Source organism: Mus musculus, chromosome 6 (genome assembly GCF_000001635.26).
Source record: "Mus musculus strain C57BL/6J chromosome 6, GRCm38.p6 C57BL/6J".
In the NCBI taxonomy this organism is placed as follows: Eukaryota; Metazoa; Chordata; class Mammalia; order Rodentia; family Muridae; genus Mus; species Mus musculus.
In genome coordinates, this window is record NC_000072.6 from 132,754,246 (window position 1) to 132,776,119 (window position 21,874).

Consider the following 21,874-nt stretch of genomic DNA (forward strand, 5'->3'; position numbering starts at 1 on the left):
ACTCTGAATGACTTTAAGTCTTCAGCGGCTAGACTCTTGATTGAGCACAAAAAATATTTTAACTTCATATTCATTGAACAGGGATTTTGTAATATTTGTATCTCAGAACTCAAGACTGCATAACCAAATTTCCTAAATCTCAAAAACGTCAAAGATGCAAAAGAGTAGGAATGAATTTCTTGATTTCCATACCACAAAAATGGGTTGTCCTTTGTTTCTAAATCATCTGCTGAATATTTTACCTCATGGTAATCACATAAAAACATTATCTAAGACTCAAAGAGAACTGAAGAGAAAAAATGTAACAAGAATGTAGGCAGATTAAATGCCAAATGGGAGATGTTTTGCTTTCCTTATAATCAGACATTGCAGAAGGAGGAGGACAAAGAGGAGAAATATTTAGCTACACAGTGTACCACATACAAGCCGTTCAATCAGTATAAGGGGAGCAGTCATATAGAATTTGGGCTTTCTTTCTTTTAATATGGTACCTGTTCTGCACAGTCTCTCCACCATCATACTAATTGCAGAGTTTGTTTGGGGAAATTTGAGCAATGGTTTGATAGTGTTGAAGAACTGCATTGACTGGATCAATAAAAAAGAGCTCTCCACAGTTGATCAAATACTCATTGTCTTGGCAATTTCAAGAATTAGTCTCATCTGGGAAACACTAATTATATGGGTTAAAGATCAACTAATTTCATCTATTACTATTGAAGAATTAAAAATAATTGTGTTCAGCTTTATACTATCTAGCCACTTCAGTCTCTGGCTTGCTACAGCTCTCAGCATCTTCTATTTATTCAGAATACCTAATTGCTACTGGCAGATCTTTCTCTACTTGAAATGGAGAATAAAGCAACTGATTGTCCACATGCTTCTGGGAAGCTTGGTGTTCTTGGTTGCAAATATGATACAGATAACCATCACTCTTGAAGAGAGGTTCTATCAATATGGAGGAAATACAAGTGTAAATTCCATGGAGACTGAGTTCTCAATTTTGATAGAGCTGATGTTATTTAACATGACTATGTTCTCCATTATACCATTTTCATTGGCCTTAATTTCTTTTCTTCTGCTAATCTTCTCTTTATGGAAACATCTCCAGAAGATGCCACTCAATTCTAGAGGAGATAGAGACCCTAGTGCTACGGCCCACAGAAATGCCTTGAGAATTTTGGTCTCCTTCCTCTTGCTCTATACTATATATTTCCTGTCTCTTCTTATATCATGGGTTGCTCAGAAGAATCAAAGTGAACTGGTTCACATTATTTGTATGATAACTTCACTTGTGTATCCTTCATTCCACTCATATATCCTGATTCTGGGAAATTATAAATTAAAGCAGACCTCTCTTTGGGTAATGAGGCAGCTGGGATGTAGGATGAAAAGACAGAATACACCAACTACATAAGGCAGCCAAACAGTCTATTGGGTTTTAGATAACAAATCTAAATCTATGAGGAAGTAGTTCAATAACATTTTTCCCCTTGACATGGAGTAGCAGGGTTTTTTTTTATTAGATATTTTCTTTACTTACATTTCAAATGCTATCCCGAAAATTCCCTGTACCCTCTCCCTGTCCTGTTCCCCTACCCACCCACTCCCACTTCTTGGCCCTGGCATTCCCCTGGAGTATCAGTTTTTTATTAGTCAAACTATCTCACTGACTAAGGGTCATAAAACAAGTTATTTTAACACTAATTTCAATTAAATCAAAGGTAAAGTGTCAGCACATGCCTTTAATCACACAATTCCATCAAATTCAGCACTCAGGAGAGGGTGATCTCTGTGAATTCAAGGACAGTCCAGTTTACATGGTCATTTCCAGGACAATCAGAAATACAAACTGGGAGCCAGCCTTTAAATTTTTTTCAACTAATTCAAATTTTCCAAAATGTCCTTTTATGAAACTTATGTAGGTAGTGTTGCCGAATCATTTGTATCATGTATGAGAAATTATTGCCCAAGAGTTTATGCACAGAATAACAAAGTTTCTCTATCACCATTCTGCCTGAAGACAAATACACCTAAAAAGGAGTCAGTGGTAGTGGGAGGAAGACAAACCAGTCTGATGGAGGTGCTGGGAAACAGGTATATGCTTTCAAATCTTCACTGTGTAATCTTGATTCTGGTTGCTAGAAATACAGTTTACTTTAGAGCATAGTCTATATCTAGCAAATATATAAGTTTTAGTATTAAATGGGCTATACTCAAAATAGTAGAATTTACTTACTGAGCTGTATAGATTCCTTTCTTGTTACAGGAACAAAATACCCTAGCAAAAGCAATTTAGGGGAAAAAAAGTGTTATTTCAGCCCAGAGTTCAAGGATAGTTTATTTCCACCTTCAGCTTCTTACATCATGAGGGTGACTGTAATATTTTCAATATATTCAATATCCTCCTACCTGAAGTCATTACATCTTTATGATGGATGTTTCCATATCATCAACAGTTTGTAAACTTTTTAAAGAAATCAGAGATAGATTTACTTACCATTTTAAAACAGCTACAATTACTCATTAGATGTTATTTGTAAACATCAAACCTGTTGGTTGTAAGTGACCACTTTTAAAATGCACATTTGAATAGGACTTGTTAAATAATGAAGCTGTGTTTAGTTGAATTAAGGGCACTTAGGGCAGTTATTTAGAGTTGAAATTACTGAAGGCTTGATTTGTTACTCTTATTAATAATTATAGTGTGAAAGCTATGAATAAAGTGCATGGAAGTATCTCACTAAATTAAAAAGATTCTTCAACTTGAGATAATTAGTTCAATAGCAATTCAAACTTGAATTCTCTACTTCTCTCCTCATGTCTTCTTTCTAACTCTATTGTCTGTTTCATTTGTGCAGGTCCCTAACAAGGGATTTTGTTTTGTGTTTATTGACACATCACATTAAATATGTCAGGGGAAGGAGAGAGACACCTTTGTTGGCCAGCCTTTTATGAGAGTAGTGCAATGATAAGTTACTTTACTGACCTCTGTTGATCCAGAATAGCATTGCAAACCACAAACATGCTTTATATCTATAGCCACATGGTGCTTTCAATGTTCAGGGTGGCTATTTCTTTCTTTGAAGTTGTTCTCAACATGTTGGCTGCTCTCAGAAAATGAAAATTGATAACTTCTGTACAAAACCATGGCATTCATATTTAATTATGTTGTGCATATGTATAAATGTATATTTTATGCCAAGAATTTTAAAATAAACTATTAGCACATAACAAATATAAAAATATATAAAATTTTCTATAACTATTTTGTTGTTGTTCCTGGATGATATTGGTTAGTGGTGTTCTACAGGTGTGTTGGGGAAGCCATTGAAAATAATTCACTTTACCTTTTCATGACCTATGAATGGTTTCCATTATTGGCTGTTATAAATAAAATTTATTGGTATTCACTATCCTTGAAGAATGATTCTTTCAGTCTGATTTCTTTTTGCTTTGCTAAAAAAATATTTATGAAATAACAGGCATTTTGCTGGCATTTTACCCATGAAGTGTCAAAATTTAATATGTGCAGTGAATTCATTTGATTTAACTTCAAAAAAGAGCAGGAAATTCACTATCCTTGATATTGACAATATTCACTTATGAGTGCCTTTATTTGTAAATTTATCTAATCATTCTCAATATGGTATTGCTAGCCACATTATAGAGAAAGTCATATTGTTTGGTTAAGTTTTAACTTAGCTTTAATAACAAAACGGTATTTGATTTTGAGAAGGAAATAACTCTTCCAGAACAACAAAAAAAAAATAGTTTATGTTTCTGGAATAACTAGTATTTTTTCTAATCAAAAGTATTCAATATTTTTCAGAGCTCAATTTAAAATAAATGCAGTCAAATATACTAATACTAATACTATCCAAATACAATATATGCTCATGTTGTAAGAAAAATTCTCAAATATGAAAATTCTCAAATATATGATGGGTATTAAATGTGACAGTTTAATGTTTATTCTCTTTGTATTTTGTTTACAGTAAGTTAACTATTATTTCTCTTGGATGATGTTAAAGTAGGATTCAAATATTGATGCTATGCATTTCAACACCACACATAGCAACAACCAGAAAAAATGCTAATGAAATTAGTATACTACATGCTTCTTTCCAAAACAAGAGATCACATTCTCTTTTGCTTAAAAAAAATATAGAATCTTTTTGTTGTTGCTGTTTATATCATTTGTTCTATATTCTTGCTGAATATATAAGGGTGTAAGCTAATGCATTATTTTTCTCTGAACTTGTTTCCTTGTCAAGGCAAACTGTGTACTCTATGTACATCAACTCACTCAGAAGCAAACAACATGCCCACAAAAATTTCACAAGACACTATGTAAGTTTAAAAATGAGAGTGGGATAATCAAAAAAATGTTTCTCTCATAATTCTACAGTAAATAGAATATTAGTCCACCCTTAACTCTGACTCCTGACCTCTATGCAGTTTATAATCCACATATCAGCACCCTAATAACCTTATTTATTTTCTAATACCTAAAAGAATATGCACAGCAGAAACATCCATGACTATAAAAATAGATTAGTTACTTTGAGTCGATGAAAGTTCTGGTTCAATAAATAACAGGCATAGTGTTAAACAAAAATTAAAAAAAATTCCTTCATACCGCTGTCCAAACTCTCCTCCAATTTCAAAAGAATATGATAATAAACGTTAAAGCTTGGCTTTATAAATGGAAGAAGTGTGAAATTATATTTACTGGTCTATGTTGCACTCGAATATATAAAATCTACACAGTGCTTAGAAAAAAAAAAACCTATGGTTATAAATATGTTAAAGTTTTAAGTAATACAATTTATTTCATACATATGAGGTGAGTCCCCTGAAGACAAATTCTGTGAATGTGAATAATGCAGCAAGACAATATAATAAGATTTATATCCATTAAATACAAGTACATGAAAAAGTTCACATCACAATGAAGAGCAGTGAATGTGTGAAATGTGGGAAATGCCTTCGATTGCTTCAGCTATTTTCAAAGACAGTGGGGTTTTTAGTACTTCCAGATGCAGTCAAATAAGTACAGCAACTCACAATGCATGAAAATCTCATGGAAGCCAAGAATGTGGACAATCACTAAGTAGTTCCAGTAACTTAAAGTAAACAGCATTCACGGGAGCAAGAAATTCTATGATAAAATCTTTCTGAGAGGCATTTTAAAAACCTGAAAATTCATGAAATATATCACAGAAAAATAAAAGTTGTATAAGTATAGTCAATGCTGAAAAGCATTTATTTCTTAAAACTTCATTAAGATCATGAAATAATCCAGAAATCATATTTTTTAAATGTGCGAACCTCTAGTCATACATCTTTCTAGAATACCTGATGACGAATAGTAGCATAAAAACAAAGAAACATAAACACAGAGTCTAGACAAAACTTTTGTGGCCCTCACATTACTTTCAAGCAATGGAAAAAATGGAGTACAGATGAAAAAAATTAGTGAATATGAGAAATATTCAAAAGTTATCTCAACAACACTTAAAAGTGCACAGAAGGTGATGGCAGTTCCGTTTCATGGAGCTGGAATAGAGATTCAGCAGTTAAAAGGAATTGCTGGTTTGGAGGGGATCTAGTTTCAATTTCCAGAGCCACATTGTGTGGCATAATCAATCATCTGTAATTCCAAATTCAGTGGATCCAATACCCTCTTTGACTTCTTCATGAAGAAGGCATGCATGTGGTACACTATCAGGCAAATCACTAATACCCCTAAAATAAAATAAGTAAGTATTTAAACATTTAAATAGATACAAGTATACAATGTATAAACAAAATTTGTAGAAGGGTGTTTTTACTTTACTAATTTGTTTAAAACATTTTTTATTCTGTGGAAGTTTCATAAATTCACACTATGTATGCTGATCATATGGATGCATCACTATATCCCATCAGCTTCACTATTGCACCTCACACTATCTCCTTCCCACCGTCATAATCTATTTCTATATTTTTGCTATTAATTATTCCCCAAACCCAATTAGTGGTGTTCACATGCAAATGGGTATCTACTAAGGCATGGAAAACTACTAATGCCATATCTCTAAAAGAAAGTGACTTCCCCTTCCTAATTATTCATAAAACTATTCCAATATAGATGGAACTTAAGTTTACTTCCACAACTTGTGCTGGAATTTTGACTGGCCTCAAAATTTGACCACAAATGTGGTGTGGATAACTGTAGGTGTTATGAGTTGGTGCATAGAACATCCACATCATATCCAGAAGTTGCTATCTCATAGCTCTCTCCGCATCTACTCCTCATCTTTGAATTTTACCAAGTTTTAAGTGTTTGACATGAATGTTAACATAGAGGTTGCTGTATGAAAGTTGATATATTGTACACATGTATATATCTCCAAGTCTCAAATGTACATTGAGCCTAATATCTTATTAATGAGAAGTCCACTAAGAAACAAAACCTTAGACATAAAGATTTTCCATTCCCCAAGAAGCAGAAAGGGCTCCTTAGAGTGAGCTACTAACAATGGGTCCTTGGTTAGTGATGAACCTGAACTAGGGAGGATAGCTCCAGAGCTTAGTTAGCTCTTGAGTCGCCTGGCTAGAGGAGGTACCAAGGCCATAATAAAGCTAGTTTCTAAACCTCTTCAAGGTCTCACCAAATATAATGAAACTAACAAAATAGCAACTAAAAATTGAAATAATGTTACTAATTTGCCCATTACTAATCATACTAATGTTACTTAATCTTTCTGGAAAATTCCTCCAGCCCTGCATAAAAGGGGCTACAGGCTCCTCCAGTGGTCACCAATTTAATGAGTCATGAACACTGCATGTTGGTAGTTTCTACAGAATAAATGCTTTTGCTTTTGCATACCATTTGAGTCTCTTGTCTCTTGGACCCTAACACTAAGAGTGTCTCTTTTACCTCCCCAACTGCAAATAACTATCTGTTCTGTGCTTGGATTTCAAGTTCCTTGATATATATGCCTAAAACCATGGAAAATGGATAGCAAAGATGATACCAGTTTGTTGATGGTAAATATCTTATTTCTCTGAAAAAAATCACTTGATCAAATATATATATATATATATATATATATATATATGACTAATAAAATATAGACCTTTAAAAGTCATGAATTATGTATTTATTAAAGAAAATATTTTCTCATGTAGCAACATAATTATACATTTACAGAAGTCAAAATAAAATAAAATAGTGCTGCAAGTACATTGTTGACATGAATATTAAATTAGCCACTTTCCTTAAATCAATTTATTTTCACAATATTTCTGACTCTCAAGAGAGAGAATGGACGAGAGAGGGACAGAGGGAAAGGCAGAGGGAGAGGTCCTGACTTTTCACCGGAATACCTTTTTCTTGCTTTGATTGCAATATTCTACTCAATGTGTGGGAAATATGGGACCTGAGCTCTAGGGAAAACAGAAGTCTTGTGATACAACACAAGCCATTCTTTGCATGTTTCCTAAGTCCTTAATGGCAAGGCTGAGAACAGAAGTCTTCATTTAGTTTCATTTTTGTAACTTTGTAACCTATACCCTCACAATGCAAACTGGCCCAACCAAATTTCCTTAAACTGATACAGGCACAACATGCAAAACAGTGGAAAATTTGTATCTTGATTAGCATATCTGCATTGTCAGTTTGCATTTATTTCTTAAATCATCTGATTAATATTTAGGATATGGTAAGGGCAAACACATACTTGCTAAGACTCACCAGAGAATTGCAGGAAAAAAAAATACTTAAGAAAATATGTCAATTAAATGCCAAACAGGAAATATTCAACTTGATATGTTTTCAGAGACTTCAAAAGGAGCAGGACAAAGAGAAGAAAACATTTAACAGCACAGTGAAAAACTCATGGGCCACTTGGTCACCCAGGGACAGGCGACGCTGTTATATGCCAAGCTTTCTATGAACATGGAATCTGTCCTTCACAACTTTGCCACTGTACTAATATACGTGGAGTTTATTTTTGGGAATTTGAGCAATGGATTCATAGTGTTGTCAAACTTCTTGGACTGGGTCATTAAACAAAAGCTTTCCTTAATAGATAAAATTCTTCTTACATTGGCAATTTCAAGAATCACTCTCATCTGGGAAATATATGCTTGGTTTAAAAGTTTATATGATCCATCTTCCTTTTTAATTGGAATAGAATTTCAAATTATTTATTTTAGCTGGGTCCTTTCTAGTCACTTCAGCCTCTGGCTTGCCACAACTCTCAGCGTCTTTTATTTACTCAGAATAGCTAACTGCTCCTGGCAGATCTTTCTCTATTTGAAATGGAGACTTAAACAACTGATTGTGGGGATGTTGCTGGGAAGCTTGGTGTTCTTGCTTGGAAATCTGATGCAAAGCATGCTTGAAGAGAGGTTCTATCAATATGGAAGGAACACAAGTGTGAATACCATGAGCAATGACCTTGCAATGTGGACCGAGCTGATCTTTTTCAACATGGCTATGTTCTCTGTAATACCATTTACATTGGCCTTGATTTCTTTTCTCCTGCTAATCTTCTCTTTGTGGAAACATCTCCAGAAGATGCAGCTCATTTCCAGAAGACACAGAGACCCTAGCACCAAGGCCCACATGAATGCCTTGAGAATTATGGTGTCCTTCCTCTTGCTCTATACCATGCATTTCCTGTCTCTTCTTATATCATGGATTGCTCAAAAGCATCAGAGTGAACTGGCTGATATTATTGGTATGATAACTGAACTCATGTATCCTTCAGTCCATTCATGTATCCTGATTCTAGGAAATTCTAAATTAAAGCAGACTTCTCTTTGTATGCTGAGGCATTTGAGATGTAGGCTGAAAGGAGAGAATATCACAATTGCATATAGCAACCAAATAACTAGCTTTTGTGTATTCTGTGTTGCAAACAAATCTATGAGGTAGTTGTTCAAGGAATCCTTCCTTGACTTATTGTATCATGGAAGTCATATGGGGGAGTCTGAAAGAGCTGTCTTCTGTAAGCAAGGTTTGTATACACTAGTGGGGCTGGGACACCAACCCAAGCACAAAACCTAGCTATAACCTATCCTGGCTGCAGGATATGCTGGAACAATGGTGGCTTGGAAATTGTGGGACTGGCAAAGCAATAGCTAGTCTAACTTGAGGCCCATTCCACAGCAGGAAGCTCATGCCCACCTCTGCCTGGATGGCCAGGAAGCAAAATCTTGATGGCCCCAAGACCTATGGTAAACTGAACACTACTGGAAAAAGAAAGACTCGTGTTAATGATCTATCAAATATTTCCTAATGATATTCTGATAAACTCATATATTAGTCCCTGTCCTAATCATCATCACTGGGACTCCTTCCCAGCACCTGATGGGAGCAGATAGAGATCTACATCCAAATAGTAAGTGTATCTTGGGGAACTCCACTTAAGAATAGAAGGAACAATTATGAGAGCCAGAGTGATCCAGAACACTAGGATCACAGAATCAACTAAGCAGCATGCATAGGGGTTAATGGAGACTGAAGTGGCAATCACAGAGCCTGCATAGGTCTACACTAAGTCCTCTGTGTATATACTGTGGCTGTTTAGCTTAGGAATTTTGTTGGACTCCTAACAATGGATAAGGAAGTCTTTGACACTTATGCCGCTCTTGGGCATATCCCCATTCTGGGTTGCCTTAACCAGCCTTGATATAAAGATTTCTGCCTAGTCTTTTTTGATGTTGTTACCTCATGTTGTGCTGGTATCTTGGGAGATCTACTGTCTTCAGAAGGGAAAGAGAGGAGCAGTATATTTGGGGGAGGGTTTATATGGGGAGTGGGAACATAGGAGGAGTAGAAGAAGGTAGACTGTGGTTGAGAAGCAGTGTATGAGAGAATACATTTCTAAAACAGAGGGGAAAAAAGCTCATTTACACAAAATATGCAACCCTTGAAGAAGATATTATTGAAATCTACTTTTCAAGTCATTAAAAAGTCATGATAATCATGGTTTTATGATTTTCATGTGTAATACTGACATTTTGAAATCGTGAAAGAAATCATTAATAGATTCAATTATCATTTTTAAAGTATCAGGGAGTAATTTTAACAAAAGTAATCATGCGTTATCACTTAGTTGTTAATTACAAACCTCTGACTTTAGACTCTCGATGACCAGTTTTAAACTAACTGGTTGGGAATTTGAAGTAATGAATTATTTGAGTATACCATGAGAATGTGATTGTTGGGTGAATTAAGGAAATCTGGAGCAGTCCTTTAAAATTTAAATCATTAAATATTGATTTTTTAATAAAATACTGATAATGATAGCTTGTGAATAGAAAATAAATAAAATTAAATTTTTAATTAAATTAAAAAGGCTAATGTAGTTAACTAAAATACAACCATGACTTTTCTTTTTAATGATACTTTACATGTATATAACTGTGCATTTTACTCTGTGAGGATCTAGATCAACAATTGATGTATGGGACCTCATGAAAATGAAAAGCTTCAGTAAAGGCAAAGGATACCATGAATAGGACAATTCAGCAACCCACAGACTGGGAAAAACTTCACTAATCCTACATCTTATAGAGGGATAATATCCCAAATATATCAAGAAGTCAAGAAATTAACCTCCAAGAGACCAAATAACCCAATTTAAAAATAGGGTACATAGCTAAACAGAGAACTCTCAACAAAGGAATCTCCAATGGCCAAGAAGCACTTTAAAGAAATGTTCAAAGTCCTTCGTCATCAGGGAATGCAAATCAAAACTATCCTGGGATTCCACCTGAAACCATTCAGAATTGCTAAGCTCAAAAACTCAAGTGATAGCACATGCTGGTGAGGATGTGGAAAAATAGCTGAACTGTAAATAAAATAATTAATGAAATTACTAGTAATGATAGTTTGTGGATGATAATTAAATTAAAATTAAATTTTAATTAAATTAAAAAGTCTAATGTAATTAACTACAATATAACCATGACTTTTTAAAAAAAATTTTTTAAGAGGTGTCATTTTTATTAGGTTGCACTTTTGTATCCGTGAGTCTCACCTTTAGTTATTTTATTACTTTTCTTTTCCTTTTTTGCAATTTTTGCTAGTCATTTCATTCACCTACATTTTAAGTGCTATTCCCCTCCCTGGCTTCCCCTCTGTAAAGCCACACTCCACCACCCTTCACACCCTACCCCAACCCCCACCTCCATGAGAGAGCTCACCTGCCCACCCACCAACCCAGTCCTGCCTCAGTGCTCCAGCACTCCCCTATGCTGGGGCATCCAGCCATTACAGAACTAAGGGCCTCCGCTTCCATTGATCCTAGACAAGGCAGTTCGCTGCTACAAATACAGTTGGAGCCATGGGTACCTCCATGTATATTCTTTGGTTGGTGGCTTAGTCCCTGGGAGCTTCGGGGGTGGGGGGTGGGGTAGTTGATATTGTTGTTCTTCCTATGGAGTTGCAAACCCCTTCAGATCCTCCAATCCTTCCCCCATTTCCTCCATTGGGGTCCCTGTGCACAGTCCAATGGTTGTCTGCAAGCATCCACATCTGTATCAGTAAGGCTCTGAGAAAGCCTCCTAGAGGAAAGCAAATCTAGGCTCCTATAAACAAGCACCTTTTGGCATCAGCAACAGTGTCTGTATTTGGTGTCTGCAAATGGGATGGATCCTTAGGTGGGGCAGTCTCTGGATGGCCTTTCCCTCAGTCTCAGCTCCATTCTGTCCCTGCACTTCCTTCAGACAGGAGCAATTCTTTTTATTTTTTGAGCAATTATTTTTAAATGATACATGTATATAACTGCATATTTTACTCCATGGGGATTTAAATAAAGAGAAAGTTATAGTATGTAGCAATTTTTTTTTTACACATTTTAGTTAAAATTTGATTATGTAGTAATTCAACTAGGGGATCCTAACACAAGTATCCTTTGAATGGGTCATTTCAGCAGCCCTATGCTCATCCAACTACTTGTTTCCTGCAATCAACTAAGGAGACTTCTTGGTTCATAGTTCCTCAGTACATAGGTATGTGGATATTCAGTAACAGAAAATGATGATATCTAAAGCTTCTTAAACTCTGCATTTCAGCTTGTTTTGTTTAGTTTTGTTGAATAGTTCATTCTTTTTGTTTTGTTTGTGTCATTTTGTTCTTGTTCCTATATAGTATTAGTGAGCAGAATTCTTGAGTACTATTTGATATCTTGCTTTTATCAAAATAATTTGACCTTTAATGCACAGGTTTCTAATTCTTAGCCATTATAAAAAATACTGTTATTAATAATTGTGTCAGTATCATCTTCTTATTCAGGGATTATAATCCCACATTTTATTAATCTATGCATTATTTGATTAGTTTCATTATTTTGCATTAATTATCTAGTTTGAACTGTTTATAGTAAGGCCTGAAAAATCTCCTTATATCAGATATACTTTTTAAAAGATTGATTTATCTATTTAATGCATAGGAGTACAGCATTGCTCTCTTCAGACACAGCAGAAGAGGACATTAGGTCCCATTATTTATGATTGTAAGCCACCATGTGGTTTCTGGGAATTAAACTCAGGACCTCTGGAAGAGCAATCAGTGCTTTTAACTGCTGAGCCATCTCTCTAGTCTAACAGATATATTTTAGTAAATGTTTTCTTTCAACTTCTGACTTAACATTTCAGTTTCCTTACTGTATCTTTTTTTTTTTTTTTTTGGTTTTGTTTTGTCTTATCTTGTTTTTTGAGACAGGGTGTTAAGATAAGAATTAATTTTTAGTTTTTGTGTGTGTGCCCAGTTATACTGTGTGACTATGGGTGCACACATGTCATGCCTCACTCAGGGAAGTCAGATTACAACCTTGGTTGTCAATCTTTGTCTTCTACCTTATTTAAAACAGAGGCTCCTTGTTCACAACTGGCTTTACTAGGATATCCAGGCCATGACTTTATATGGTTTCTCGTCTGTCTGCCTCCTGTTTTACTACTGGAATACAGAAAATAAGGACACATGCTACCTGCTCTAGCTTTTTCAGAGATTCCTGGGATCTGACCTTGGGTCCTCATGATTGCATGGCACATGCAACATCAACTGATCCATTTCTGAGCCAAATATTTTATATTTGTAAGGTTGGGGAAGACCCCATTAAAATAAGTCCCCAAGTAAGCATACAAACAAATGATGGGCAGTAATGAAAATATTATTCAATTTGATGCTTGGAATGTTCAGCAAAATATAAAAATTCATGTCTGTTGCGGTAAATCTCCATCAAAATATGCCCTGGCAATGAAAACACAACACAGTTAATATGGTTACATGCCATGCACCTAGATTGGGCAGATCTACCACTATATTATCATCTTCCACAGTTTATGAGACCCCTTAGAATTTGCGGTTTCTCCAGACCCTGTGCTTCTGCTCTGCTTTTCTTCTTCTTCTTCCTCCTCCTCTGCATCCTCTCCCTCTTCCATTTTCTCCTTCTTTTCTCTCCCTCACCTTCTGCTCCACCTTCCCTTTTATCTGTCCAATCATCAGCTTTCCTTTATTTTACAAATTAATGTGGGGAACAGGTTTACAGGAAATCACCTGAGTGCTGACTCATTACTTGTTCACAACCACTCACAGGAGAATCGAATTACCATCAAATATAATTAGCCCCAGGGCTATCCACAACACATGTCTTTTAATGTACTGAGCAATAAATAGATAAAAACAAATGAGAAGGATTTTTAATTTAGGAATTGAGAAATGAATGACACGTTAATCCTAGGACTATAGAAAAGACTGGAAAAAATAATTCCTTAATTTCTGCATTGACTAGTCATTATATCCAGTCCTACATAAATTCTCTTGTTTACATCAAGTCATTTTTATAATGGAAGAAAAAGTCAAAGAGATTTAAAAACTCATTCAGTGTACTATGATTAAATAATTAAAAATAAATGAACTGTTGTCGTGGGCAATCTGATCCCGAAGCTTGCGTTCTTGTTTTATAATCACTGTATGCACATGAATGCCTTGTGCTTTTTCATCCTGTATGCCCATTCTCCCTTATAATTCAAATCATCTCCTACATGCATCACGCATAAAGCTGAATACAATGACAACTTTAATAGCTATGCTGCAGCACTCAAGGAACAACCTTGGGAAAATTCCAATATGCCACTAACATTGAAATTATGTCCTGTGTTTATTTTTATTTGCAGTTCCTTCAATTTACAGATAGGGAAGCACTGTAATAGTTAAAAAAAAAATAATTGACAAACAAAATTAAGAGAGAAAAGTGTAAGAGTAGAACCAAAGGGTCCTATGCAACATCATGAAAATAAAAACAAGAAGTATATAGGTAATATTTGATATATAATGATAAAATAAAAATGTAAAAGTGTATAAGCATACATTTTTATTTCAGTGAAATTTCAAATATCTGATATAGTGTGCTTTGTGGCCAGTGTGGCCATCTTCTCTACTTAGGTTCGTGGGATTGTGTTGGACCATGGCACTCAGCTGTCATTTGCTTTTAAAATCTGCTCCTCAAATAGTCTGACATGTTTTTACTTATGTCATTAAAATCAGTCTGTGAGCAGCTGACTCTACATGTCAAGGAGGATTTACCACCAGATCAACACTGTGGATTTCCAGCAGTTTGTGGTGAATCATCTAGGTGGACCCTGATGATGGACCTTCAATGGTGTCTTGTTTTTGAATTGGATTTTGTGATTTGTGTGTGTGTGTGTGTGTGTGTGTGTGTGTGTGTGTGTGTGTGTGTAGGTTTCTGCTTCTTGGTTTGCTTACCTATTTTGTGTCTACTGCATCTTCGTTCTCTAGTCATCTTTGCTGCCTTCTAATCCTCATCTCACTTCTTACCCTCTATTGACCTCGATGATCAGGGATCAGGTCATTCTTCCGGGACAGAGTTGTAAGAGTGAGGGGCATAAGATGCAGCAATAAAAAATACAAGAAATCTTGGGTCAGAAAGTCTTGAATAAACTATTTCTTATGCCAAGCAAGTTTATTGAGAAGCACAGACTTTTATTGTTTTACCAGAATATTAAAATGAAACAATGTCAGCAAAAAACTATCATGCATAGGAAAAGTCAGCAGAAATCCAGTCAAGCAGTGTTGCACAACGAAAACACAGACTATTTAAAGTGTGTCAGAGACCAAGCACACAGCAGCTGAGTAACAAACAATATCCCTTGTGAAAAAAAAAAAAAAAAAAAAAAAAAAGTTGAGTTCTCCAGATCCAAAACTACAGCTTCACTGCGGCTGTGGTCACAGGCTGTTAATGGCTCTGACAAGCATCTTCTTGGATATAGAGAAGAAGCTGGGTTTCTTCTTCATGCATCAGGTCCTCAAATTAAGCTCTGGGTCAGTCTAGCTCTCAATACTCTGTTATGCCAAATAATTCTTCATGCTATGTGTTTTCTGGTCAAATTTCTGTGTAATATGCTTTCTGGTTAATTCTGATGTTTAATAGTTCTTAATGTAGTGTTAAATTTTTCTTTGTACTAATATAAGTTTTATACAACATGTAGTCAATAAAAGACACTAAGAAAATATAAGAACAGTATGCTTAATGGTGAAATTATATGTACAAGAAGAGCTTTGTAGAAAAACTATATGTAGTAACAAAAAAGGGAATAAACAAAAAGAAATGAATAAGAGGAATTACTTTTCATATTAATAATATTTTTACCTCATTAGTAATACAACATCATCCACAATTTGATTATAAAATATTCTGAGAATGTTTATCAGGATTCTCAAAAATAATATTAAAATAGTCATTTGCCATTAATGACTATTTAGAATGTGAAAATTTCTAGCACTCTTTGTCATTTTAACAAGAAAAATTATAAGTAGCCTAGGAAATTAGTTTTATATTTATTAAACATTAAAGATCACTGACGGCATATCTGAACAAATAAAAATATAAATTTTGCTGTTGAAGAGACAGAATTAATTTTTAAGGCAGACTCTTCAGTTTAGACTGTTTCCAGTGCTAGTTCACTGAAAATCACAATGAGTTCCAAAATATTTACTAAATTCCTGAAAGTATAATTAGAAAACAAACATTCAAGTATTGTGTCAGGTAGGAAGCTTTTGTGTGAAAGTCATTGATGAGTGATGTGCCTAATGAATCTTACAAACTGAGAGCTCTCATTTGGACAAAGTCTTCATGATCCTTTTCACATTTAGAAAATTACAGGGTATAATAAATCATGCCTTAATTCACTGTTGACTACATTATAATAATTATTATACTTAATATAACATAGTTATAATAATAAATAACTCATATGTTAGCTTTATTTTACTTATAATTGTATCAGAAGGCTAACAAAATATATGAGAGGAGGCGAGAAAGAGTACGTTCATCTGTGTTTATGGCTTATGAACAACATAAGTATTGACTTGAAGTACTCAGGGTTTACTAGTTCTTCAGAGAAATGAAAATCTTTGTAAAAGGAAAAAAAAAACTACAGAACTGCCTTTAAATTATTTCCTGACAATCAATTTTTGTTTGTTTGTTTTTATTTTTCAAGACAGTGGGATTTTTTTTGTTTTTGTTTTTGTTTTGTTTTGTTTTTTGTTTTGTTTTTTTATGTATCCCTGATTGTCCAGGAACTTACTTTGTAGACAAGGCTGTCCTGTAACTCAGAGGTCTGGATGTCCCTGCCTCCAAAGTGCTGGGATCAAAGGTTTGCACCACCACAACCACCACCACCAATGTGCCTGTCCATCAATTTTTGTTCAGGCACATGTTTGGTACATAGAGCTAAATTATGTAGAGATAGATTCTCTCAAGTATACTTCTCAAAATAACAAACTTCCATCTATAAATTGAACATCATTCAATTACTATGGTTTAAATTTTTTATTTATTATTTTTTATTAGGTATTTTCTTCATTTACATTTCAAATGCTATCCCAAAAGTCCCCCCATACGCTGCCCACCCCTACTCTCCTATCCACCCACTCCCACTTCTTGGCCCTGGTGTTCCCCTATACTGAGGCATATAAAGTCTGCAAGAATGATGGGCCTCTCTTTCCAGTGATGGCCGACTAGGCCATCTTCTGATACATATGCAGCGAGAAACACGGGCAACTAGTTAGTTCATATTGTTGTCCATCCAATAGCTGACTGTGAGCACCCAATTCTGTGTTTGCTAGGCCCCGGCATAGCCTCACAAGAGACAGCTGTATCTGGGTCCTTTCAGCAAAATCTTGCTAGTGTATGCAATGGTGTCAGCGTTTGGAGGCTGATTATAGGATGGATCCCTGGGTATGCCAGTCTCTAGATGGTCCATCCTTTTGTCTCAGCTCCAAACTTGGTTTAAATTTTTACTGAGTAACATCGACACTTGAATACACAAATCATGTGGGAGTGTGAGAAGGTAAATGACCATAAAACTATGAAAAAGAATTAATCTTCCTTTTCATTCTAGCAACTATGACTTGAGGTTGTCTTCCAAAGTTTGCTAGTAAAGGCTGCACTATATGGCCGTATCAAAAAATAAAAGAATAAATGATTTTTTAGATGCTTTGGGAGTAACAATGCATTTCACAATCGTACTTGTGAATTTATTTGATATTTTATTATAGTCCTCCTATTCTTGGCATTAGCCAAGAAAATTCATTTAAATATGTACCAAGAAAAAAAGAAGTTGATAGAAGTTTGGTTAGGAAAGGAATGACTTACAATCAAAAGTATTATGCTAACTATTTCCCTGATGTCATTCTTTATATTGCATAATGTCAAGATATGTTCCTGGAAGTCTTTTCCATGTGTTTGAAGCAGTAGTGGGATGTACTGCTTGGGTCAGAAGATTAAAGTTCAGTTGGTTTACACAGGAAAAATAAATGTGTTAATATTCAACAGTGATTAAAATGTAACATACAATGGTCAAGGAAGAAAAAGGAAATACTGTTTTCACTTCCTACACCCTTTCAGTTAATACAAGTAAAGAGAGTTTCATTTTTCTCCTCTGTTGTGTGTAACTGCTGCTGTTAAAAATCTCTATGTCATCACAAGCCTCTATTTTACTAAGATAAAGAAACACAAGATTTTCATAAAAGTACATTAGAGTAAGTCAAGTTCAGTGATACATTGAGAAAAAAAAGTGGGCATAATGCCCATACCCAGCCACGAAGTTATTTGCAATTGATACCTGCTGATAAAAAGAAAATCAGTTTTCTCCAAGGGAGTAAAGTACCAGTCTGTGTACCACCATGCTCCGAAGCAGGCCCCTCACACAGTAGCTAGCCAACACAAAACAGACTCCATGCTTTTGTTGTTCAATTTTTGTTTTATTTTATTTCAGTATTTTTCTTATTTCTTTTCTTTTCCTTTGTTTTTGTTTTAGGGTTTGGGGCTCATGTTTTGTTTTTTGAGATAAAATATAGCATAAAGTCAGGTGGGTAAGAAGATTGGGAAAATGTAGGAGATGTTGGGGAGAGGAAAGAATATACTCAAAGTATATTCTGAGAAAACACTTTTAAGAGTAAAAATTTTGAAAGGTAGTAATGCATATTCAACATTCAGTTTTTTTGTCATGTTTACTGAGTATAAATGTAAATATAATCAGAGAAAAATAATCACATTATTTAATAATGTAGAAAAGGGATTTGAACACTTAAAAGTTCTTTACAATAACAACATACAGATGACAAATGTAGGTAAATTCATAACAAATGAGAAAACTCACTGCCTTTCTTTAGCAATCAGGAGAGAAACAGGACACTAACTCTTATCTGCATATTGGTTAATTTTTTAACCCAAGCAATAGAAGAAGATAAAGAAACAGAAGGAGGTGTAAAAGGAAGAAGTGAAATACCATGCTTTGCAAGTCTGACCCTGCATGAAGAAGGGATAAACAAATTGGTCACAGCAGCAGGATGCAAAGCCGCTTACAAAAAAATCTAGTCTGCCATAACCAAAACCAGCCTCACCTAAAGCATCAACAGTACAGTCCATTCACACTGCCCTCAAAGCTAAAACATTTATGAACAAAATTATTCAATAAATGAAAAGAAGTCTACAATGAAAATAATTTTTAAAATTACCAGAAAAGAAACGATAGAAAACCACAGAGGATCAAATACACCTTGACCATGGGTAAACAGTATTAGCTTTGGGGGAATGGACATCTTTTCAAGAACTATCTACAGATTATTGTGATCAAAATCCCTATGACATTTTCCGCAGAACTAGGATGGAAAACTTAAAACTTATATCAAACCATAAAATATCTTGAATACCTAAGGAAATCCTGAGCAAAAGTTATTATACTAGAGAAAGAGTGAGAAAGAAGATGTGGGGCAGTAGGAGGATGAGAAAGTAAAGGAAGAAGGCAAAGAAGATGATGAAGAAGAGAAGAGGAGGAAGGAAAAGACAAAGAAGATGAGAAAGAAGAGGAAAAGTGAAGAGGAAGAGGAGGACAAGAAGGAGGAGAAGGAGGAGGAGGAGAAAGAGGAGGAGGAGAAAGAGGAGGAGGAGAAGAAAGAGGGAAGAGGAGGAGGAGGAGGAGGAGGAGGAGGAGGAGGAGAGTCCACTTCTTGTAATATAGATAGATAGGCAGATCTGTGGAGTAGAATGGAGACTAGAAGAGTATCGTTCTATTATTCTCTTTAAATTTAAGTTTTCGTGCCAGTAGACATGAAGTCTATTTCTCTGAAAATGTGCATAATTTATTTGTTTCTCACTAGAATGAAACACTTTCAGAGGTTTCCTCTGTGTCCTGATTACACTATGACATGTCTGGAAACCCTGCAGCAGTGATTCTCCCTGCCAAGTGTGGGACTTTCTATTATACAAGCAGGAGCAATAAATGGGTAGAAACTCTTTAAGTCCATGTCAGAGTTAATAGCATTGGCAGCTGCAAAGAACACCTATGATTCAGAAACTCCTAGTCTGCACTGATCCACAAGGCCTCTCTACCCAAAGATAATATTACCTGAAATTCCATTTGTAAAATTACTGGACAGTATGGCTATACTCTGTCACTTCTGAATCATGTTTTGGGGTGATATTTATGAATCTTTTGGAAATATCCTAAAAGTTCCTATAATCTTTATTGTTCTATACCAAGACACAAATTTCAAAACCTACCCTAAGTTCTAGATCTCTGAACTGATTTATCAAAATGTGGATTGCCAGGAGCCATAATGGGACAAGCTAATAACTAGAAGGTTATCATCCTAAAGTGGCCTATGAAATTCCTGTATGTTTTCCTCTATAAAATAGGCTGTGGAGATAAGTTCCAAGTTATATTGTGGAATATTATTTCCCTTGGTCAAAATTAATTCAGGTAACTGAGAGTGAAACAGTAATTTACATGGAATACTCTGTGCCTTCCTTTCCAGTGCCTACAGTATCTGACACAACCATTTAGATCTTCTTTGGTAAATGTTATTGTATTTCTTTCATTGCAAGAGGATCCTTAGTACCTTGCTGCTCCTTTGCCATCTTGACTGACTATCATACTACCATTCTCCTACATCACTATCTGCAATGACTGTCTTGAAGCATCCATTTCTGGCAAGTGAAGACAGGAAAAAACTCTGAATATCTTTGATGTTGATGGAAGAAGGTATCTTCTGACAAGATGGAGGCAGAATGACAAGGATGTTTATAGTATGGATAAACTCATCCATTTTGGTTGTTGTTGGGTTTTCTTTTTTCTGCTCTCATGTGCACAGATGAAATAAGTCAAGTTTATTAAGCACTTATATTTATTTTTCTATAATATGAACCTCCATGCAATTTAAACTGAAATACAGCATTTAATATGAATTAGATTCATAATGCATGTTGAACAAGAGACTTGCTTGTGCCATTAAAAACAAAATAGGAAATTTTGATGCAAACAAAAGCAACATTTATAGGTAAGTGTGGGTGTGTGCTTTTGTATGTATTTGTAAATGTGTGAGCATGCATATATTCATACACATTGAGAGCTAAAACATTATTATTATTTATAATTATTTATATTATAGAGAAGTTGGGAGATAATACAAGATTGCTAGATGACAGTTTATAGCAATGTAATAGAATGACATATGCACAACTAACATTATAGACCTAACTTCCAAGTATTAAAAAAATTTTCTACAATTAGAAAAGACCATATTAGAAAATGACAATTGTACTATTTCCTATACAGAATTTTATTTAATAATGCTTTATCCAAAAACTAAAGAAATTGTTTAGACAAGAGAAAATTGCAAATGAACTGGTTACTTTGCATTTTAGTACATTAGAATTCAATTTTTCTTTCCTCTGTAACAGAAGGTCATACATAACTCCTGTGTATGAAGTACATATTGTAAAGAAGGTTCAGCTTATTACTGAATGTGTTCATTTTCATAATGGAAAACATAATTGAGTTTTCATGAAGCAGATACTACTCATATTTAGATGAACTAATTAAGTAATATTCATCAGGAATGACTGATGTTGAGACATTGTTCTAAGGAGAATGAGTGTTTGGGAGATGGATTTATAGGATTTGTGAACTGCATGGACTGGGTCAAGAGAAGAAAGCTCTTTTTGGTGAATCAACTCCTCACTCTTCTGGTCATCTCCAGAATCACTGTCCTCTGAGTACTACTTCTAAATTGTTGGCTATATAACTAATATTTTTTTTTACTGTAAACTCTTATTTTTGATGATTCTATAAGAATTCCTAAAATTATATTAGTAATTATTAATGAGGAGAAACAGATTGTAGACACTGAGGGCCATGTAAGATACCTTGAAATTATATGCTGAAAAAGTTCAAGCTATGGACATGTGATGCTTTCCAAAACTTATAATTTTTTAACAACAGACTGTATATAAGAAGAGACAAAAGTCCACATCTACAGAACTTTCAATATGCTATTGAAGTTGATCAT

At 34.8% G+C, this 21,874-nt stretch overlaps 2 protein-coding genes across 2 annotated transcripts; both read left to right on the forward strand.

The window, feature by feature from the left end:
- The first annotated feature begins 484 nt into the window (after window positions 1-484).
- On the forward strand, window positions 485-1,414 carry Tas2r124 (taste receptor, type 2, member 124). Its single transcript, NM_207026.1, has one exon. The coding sequence runs from the start codon at window positions 485-487 to the stop codon at window positions 1,412-1,414; it is 930 nt and encodes a 309-aa protein (NP_996909.1).
- A 6,471-nt stretch (window positions 1,415-7,885) lies between these two features.
- On the forward strand, window positions 7,886-8,929 carry Tas2r102 (taste receptor, type 2, member 102). The gene has a single exon (NM_199153.2). The coding sequence runs from the start codon at window positions 7,886-7,888 to the stop codon at window positions 8,927-8,929; it is 1,044 nt and encodes a 347-aa protein (NP_954604.2).
- The last annotated feature ends 12,945 nt before the right edge of the window (window positions 8,930-21,874 follow it).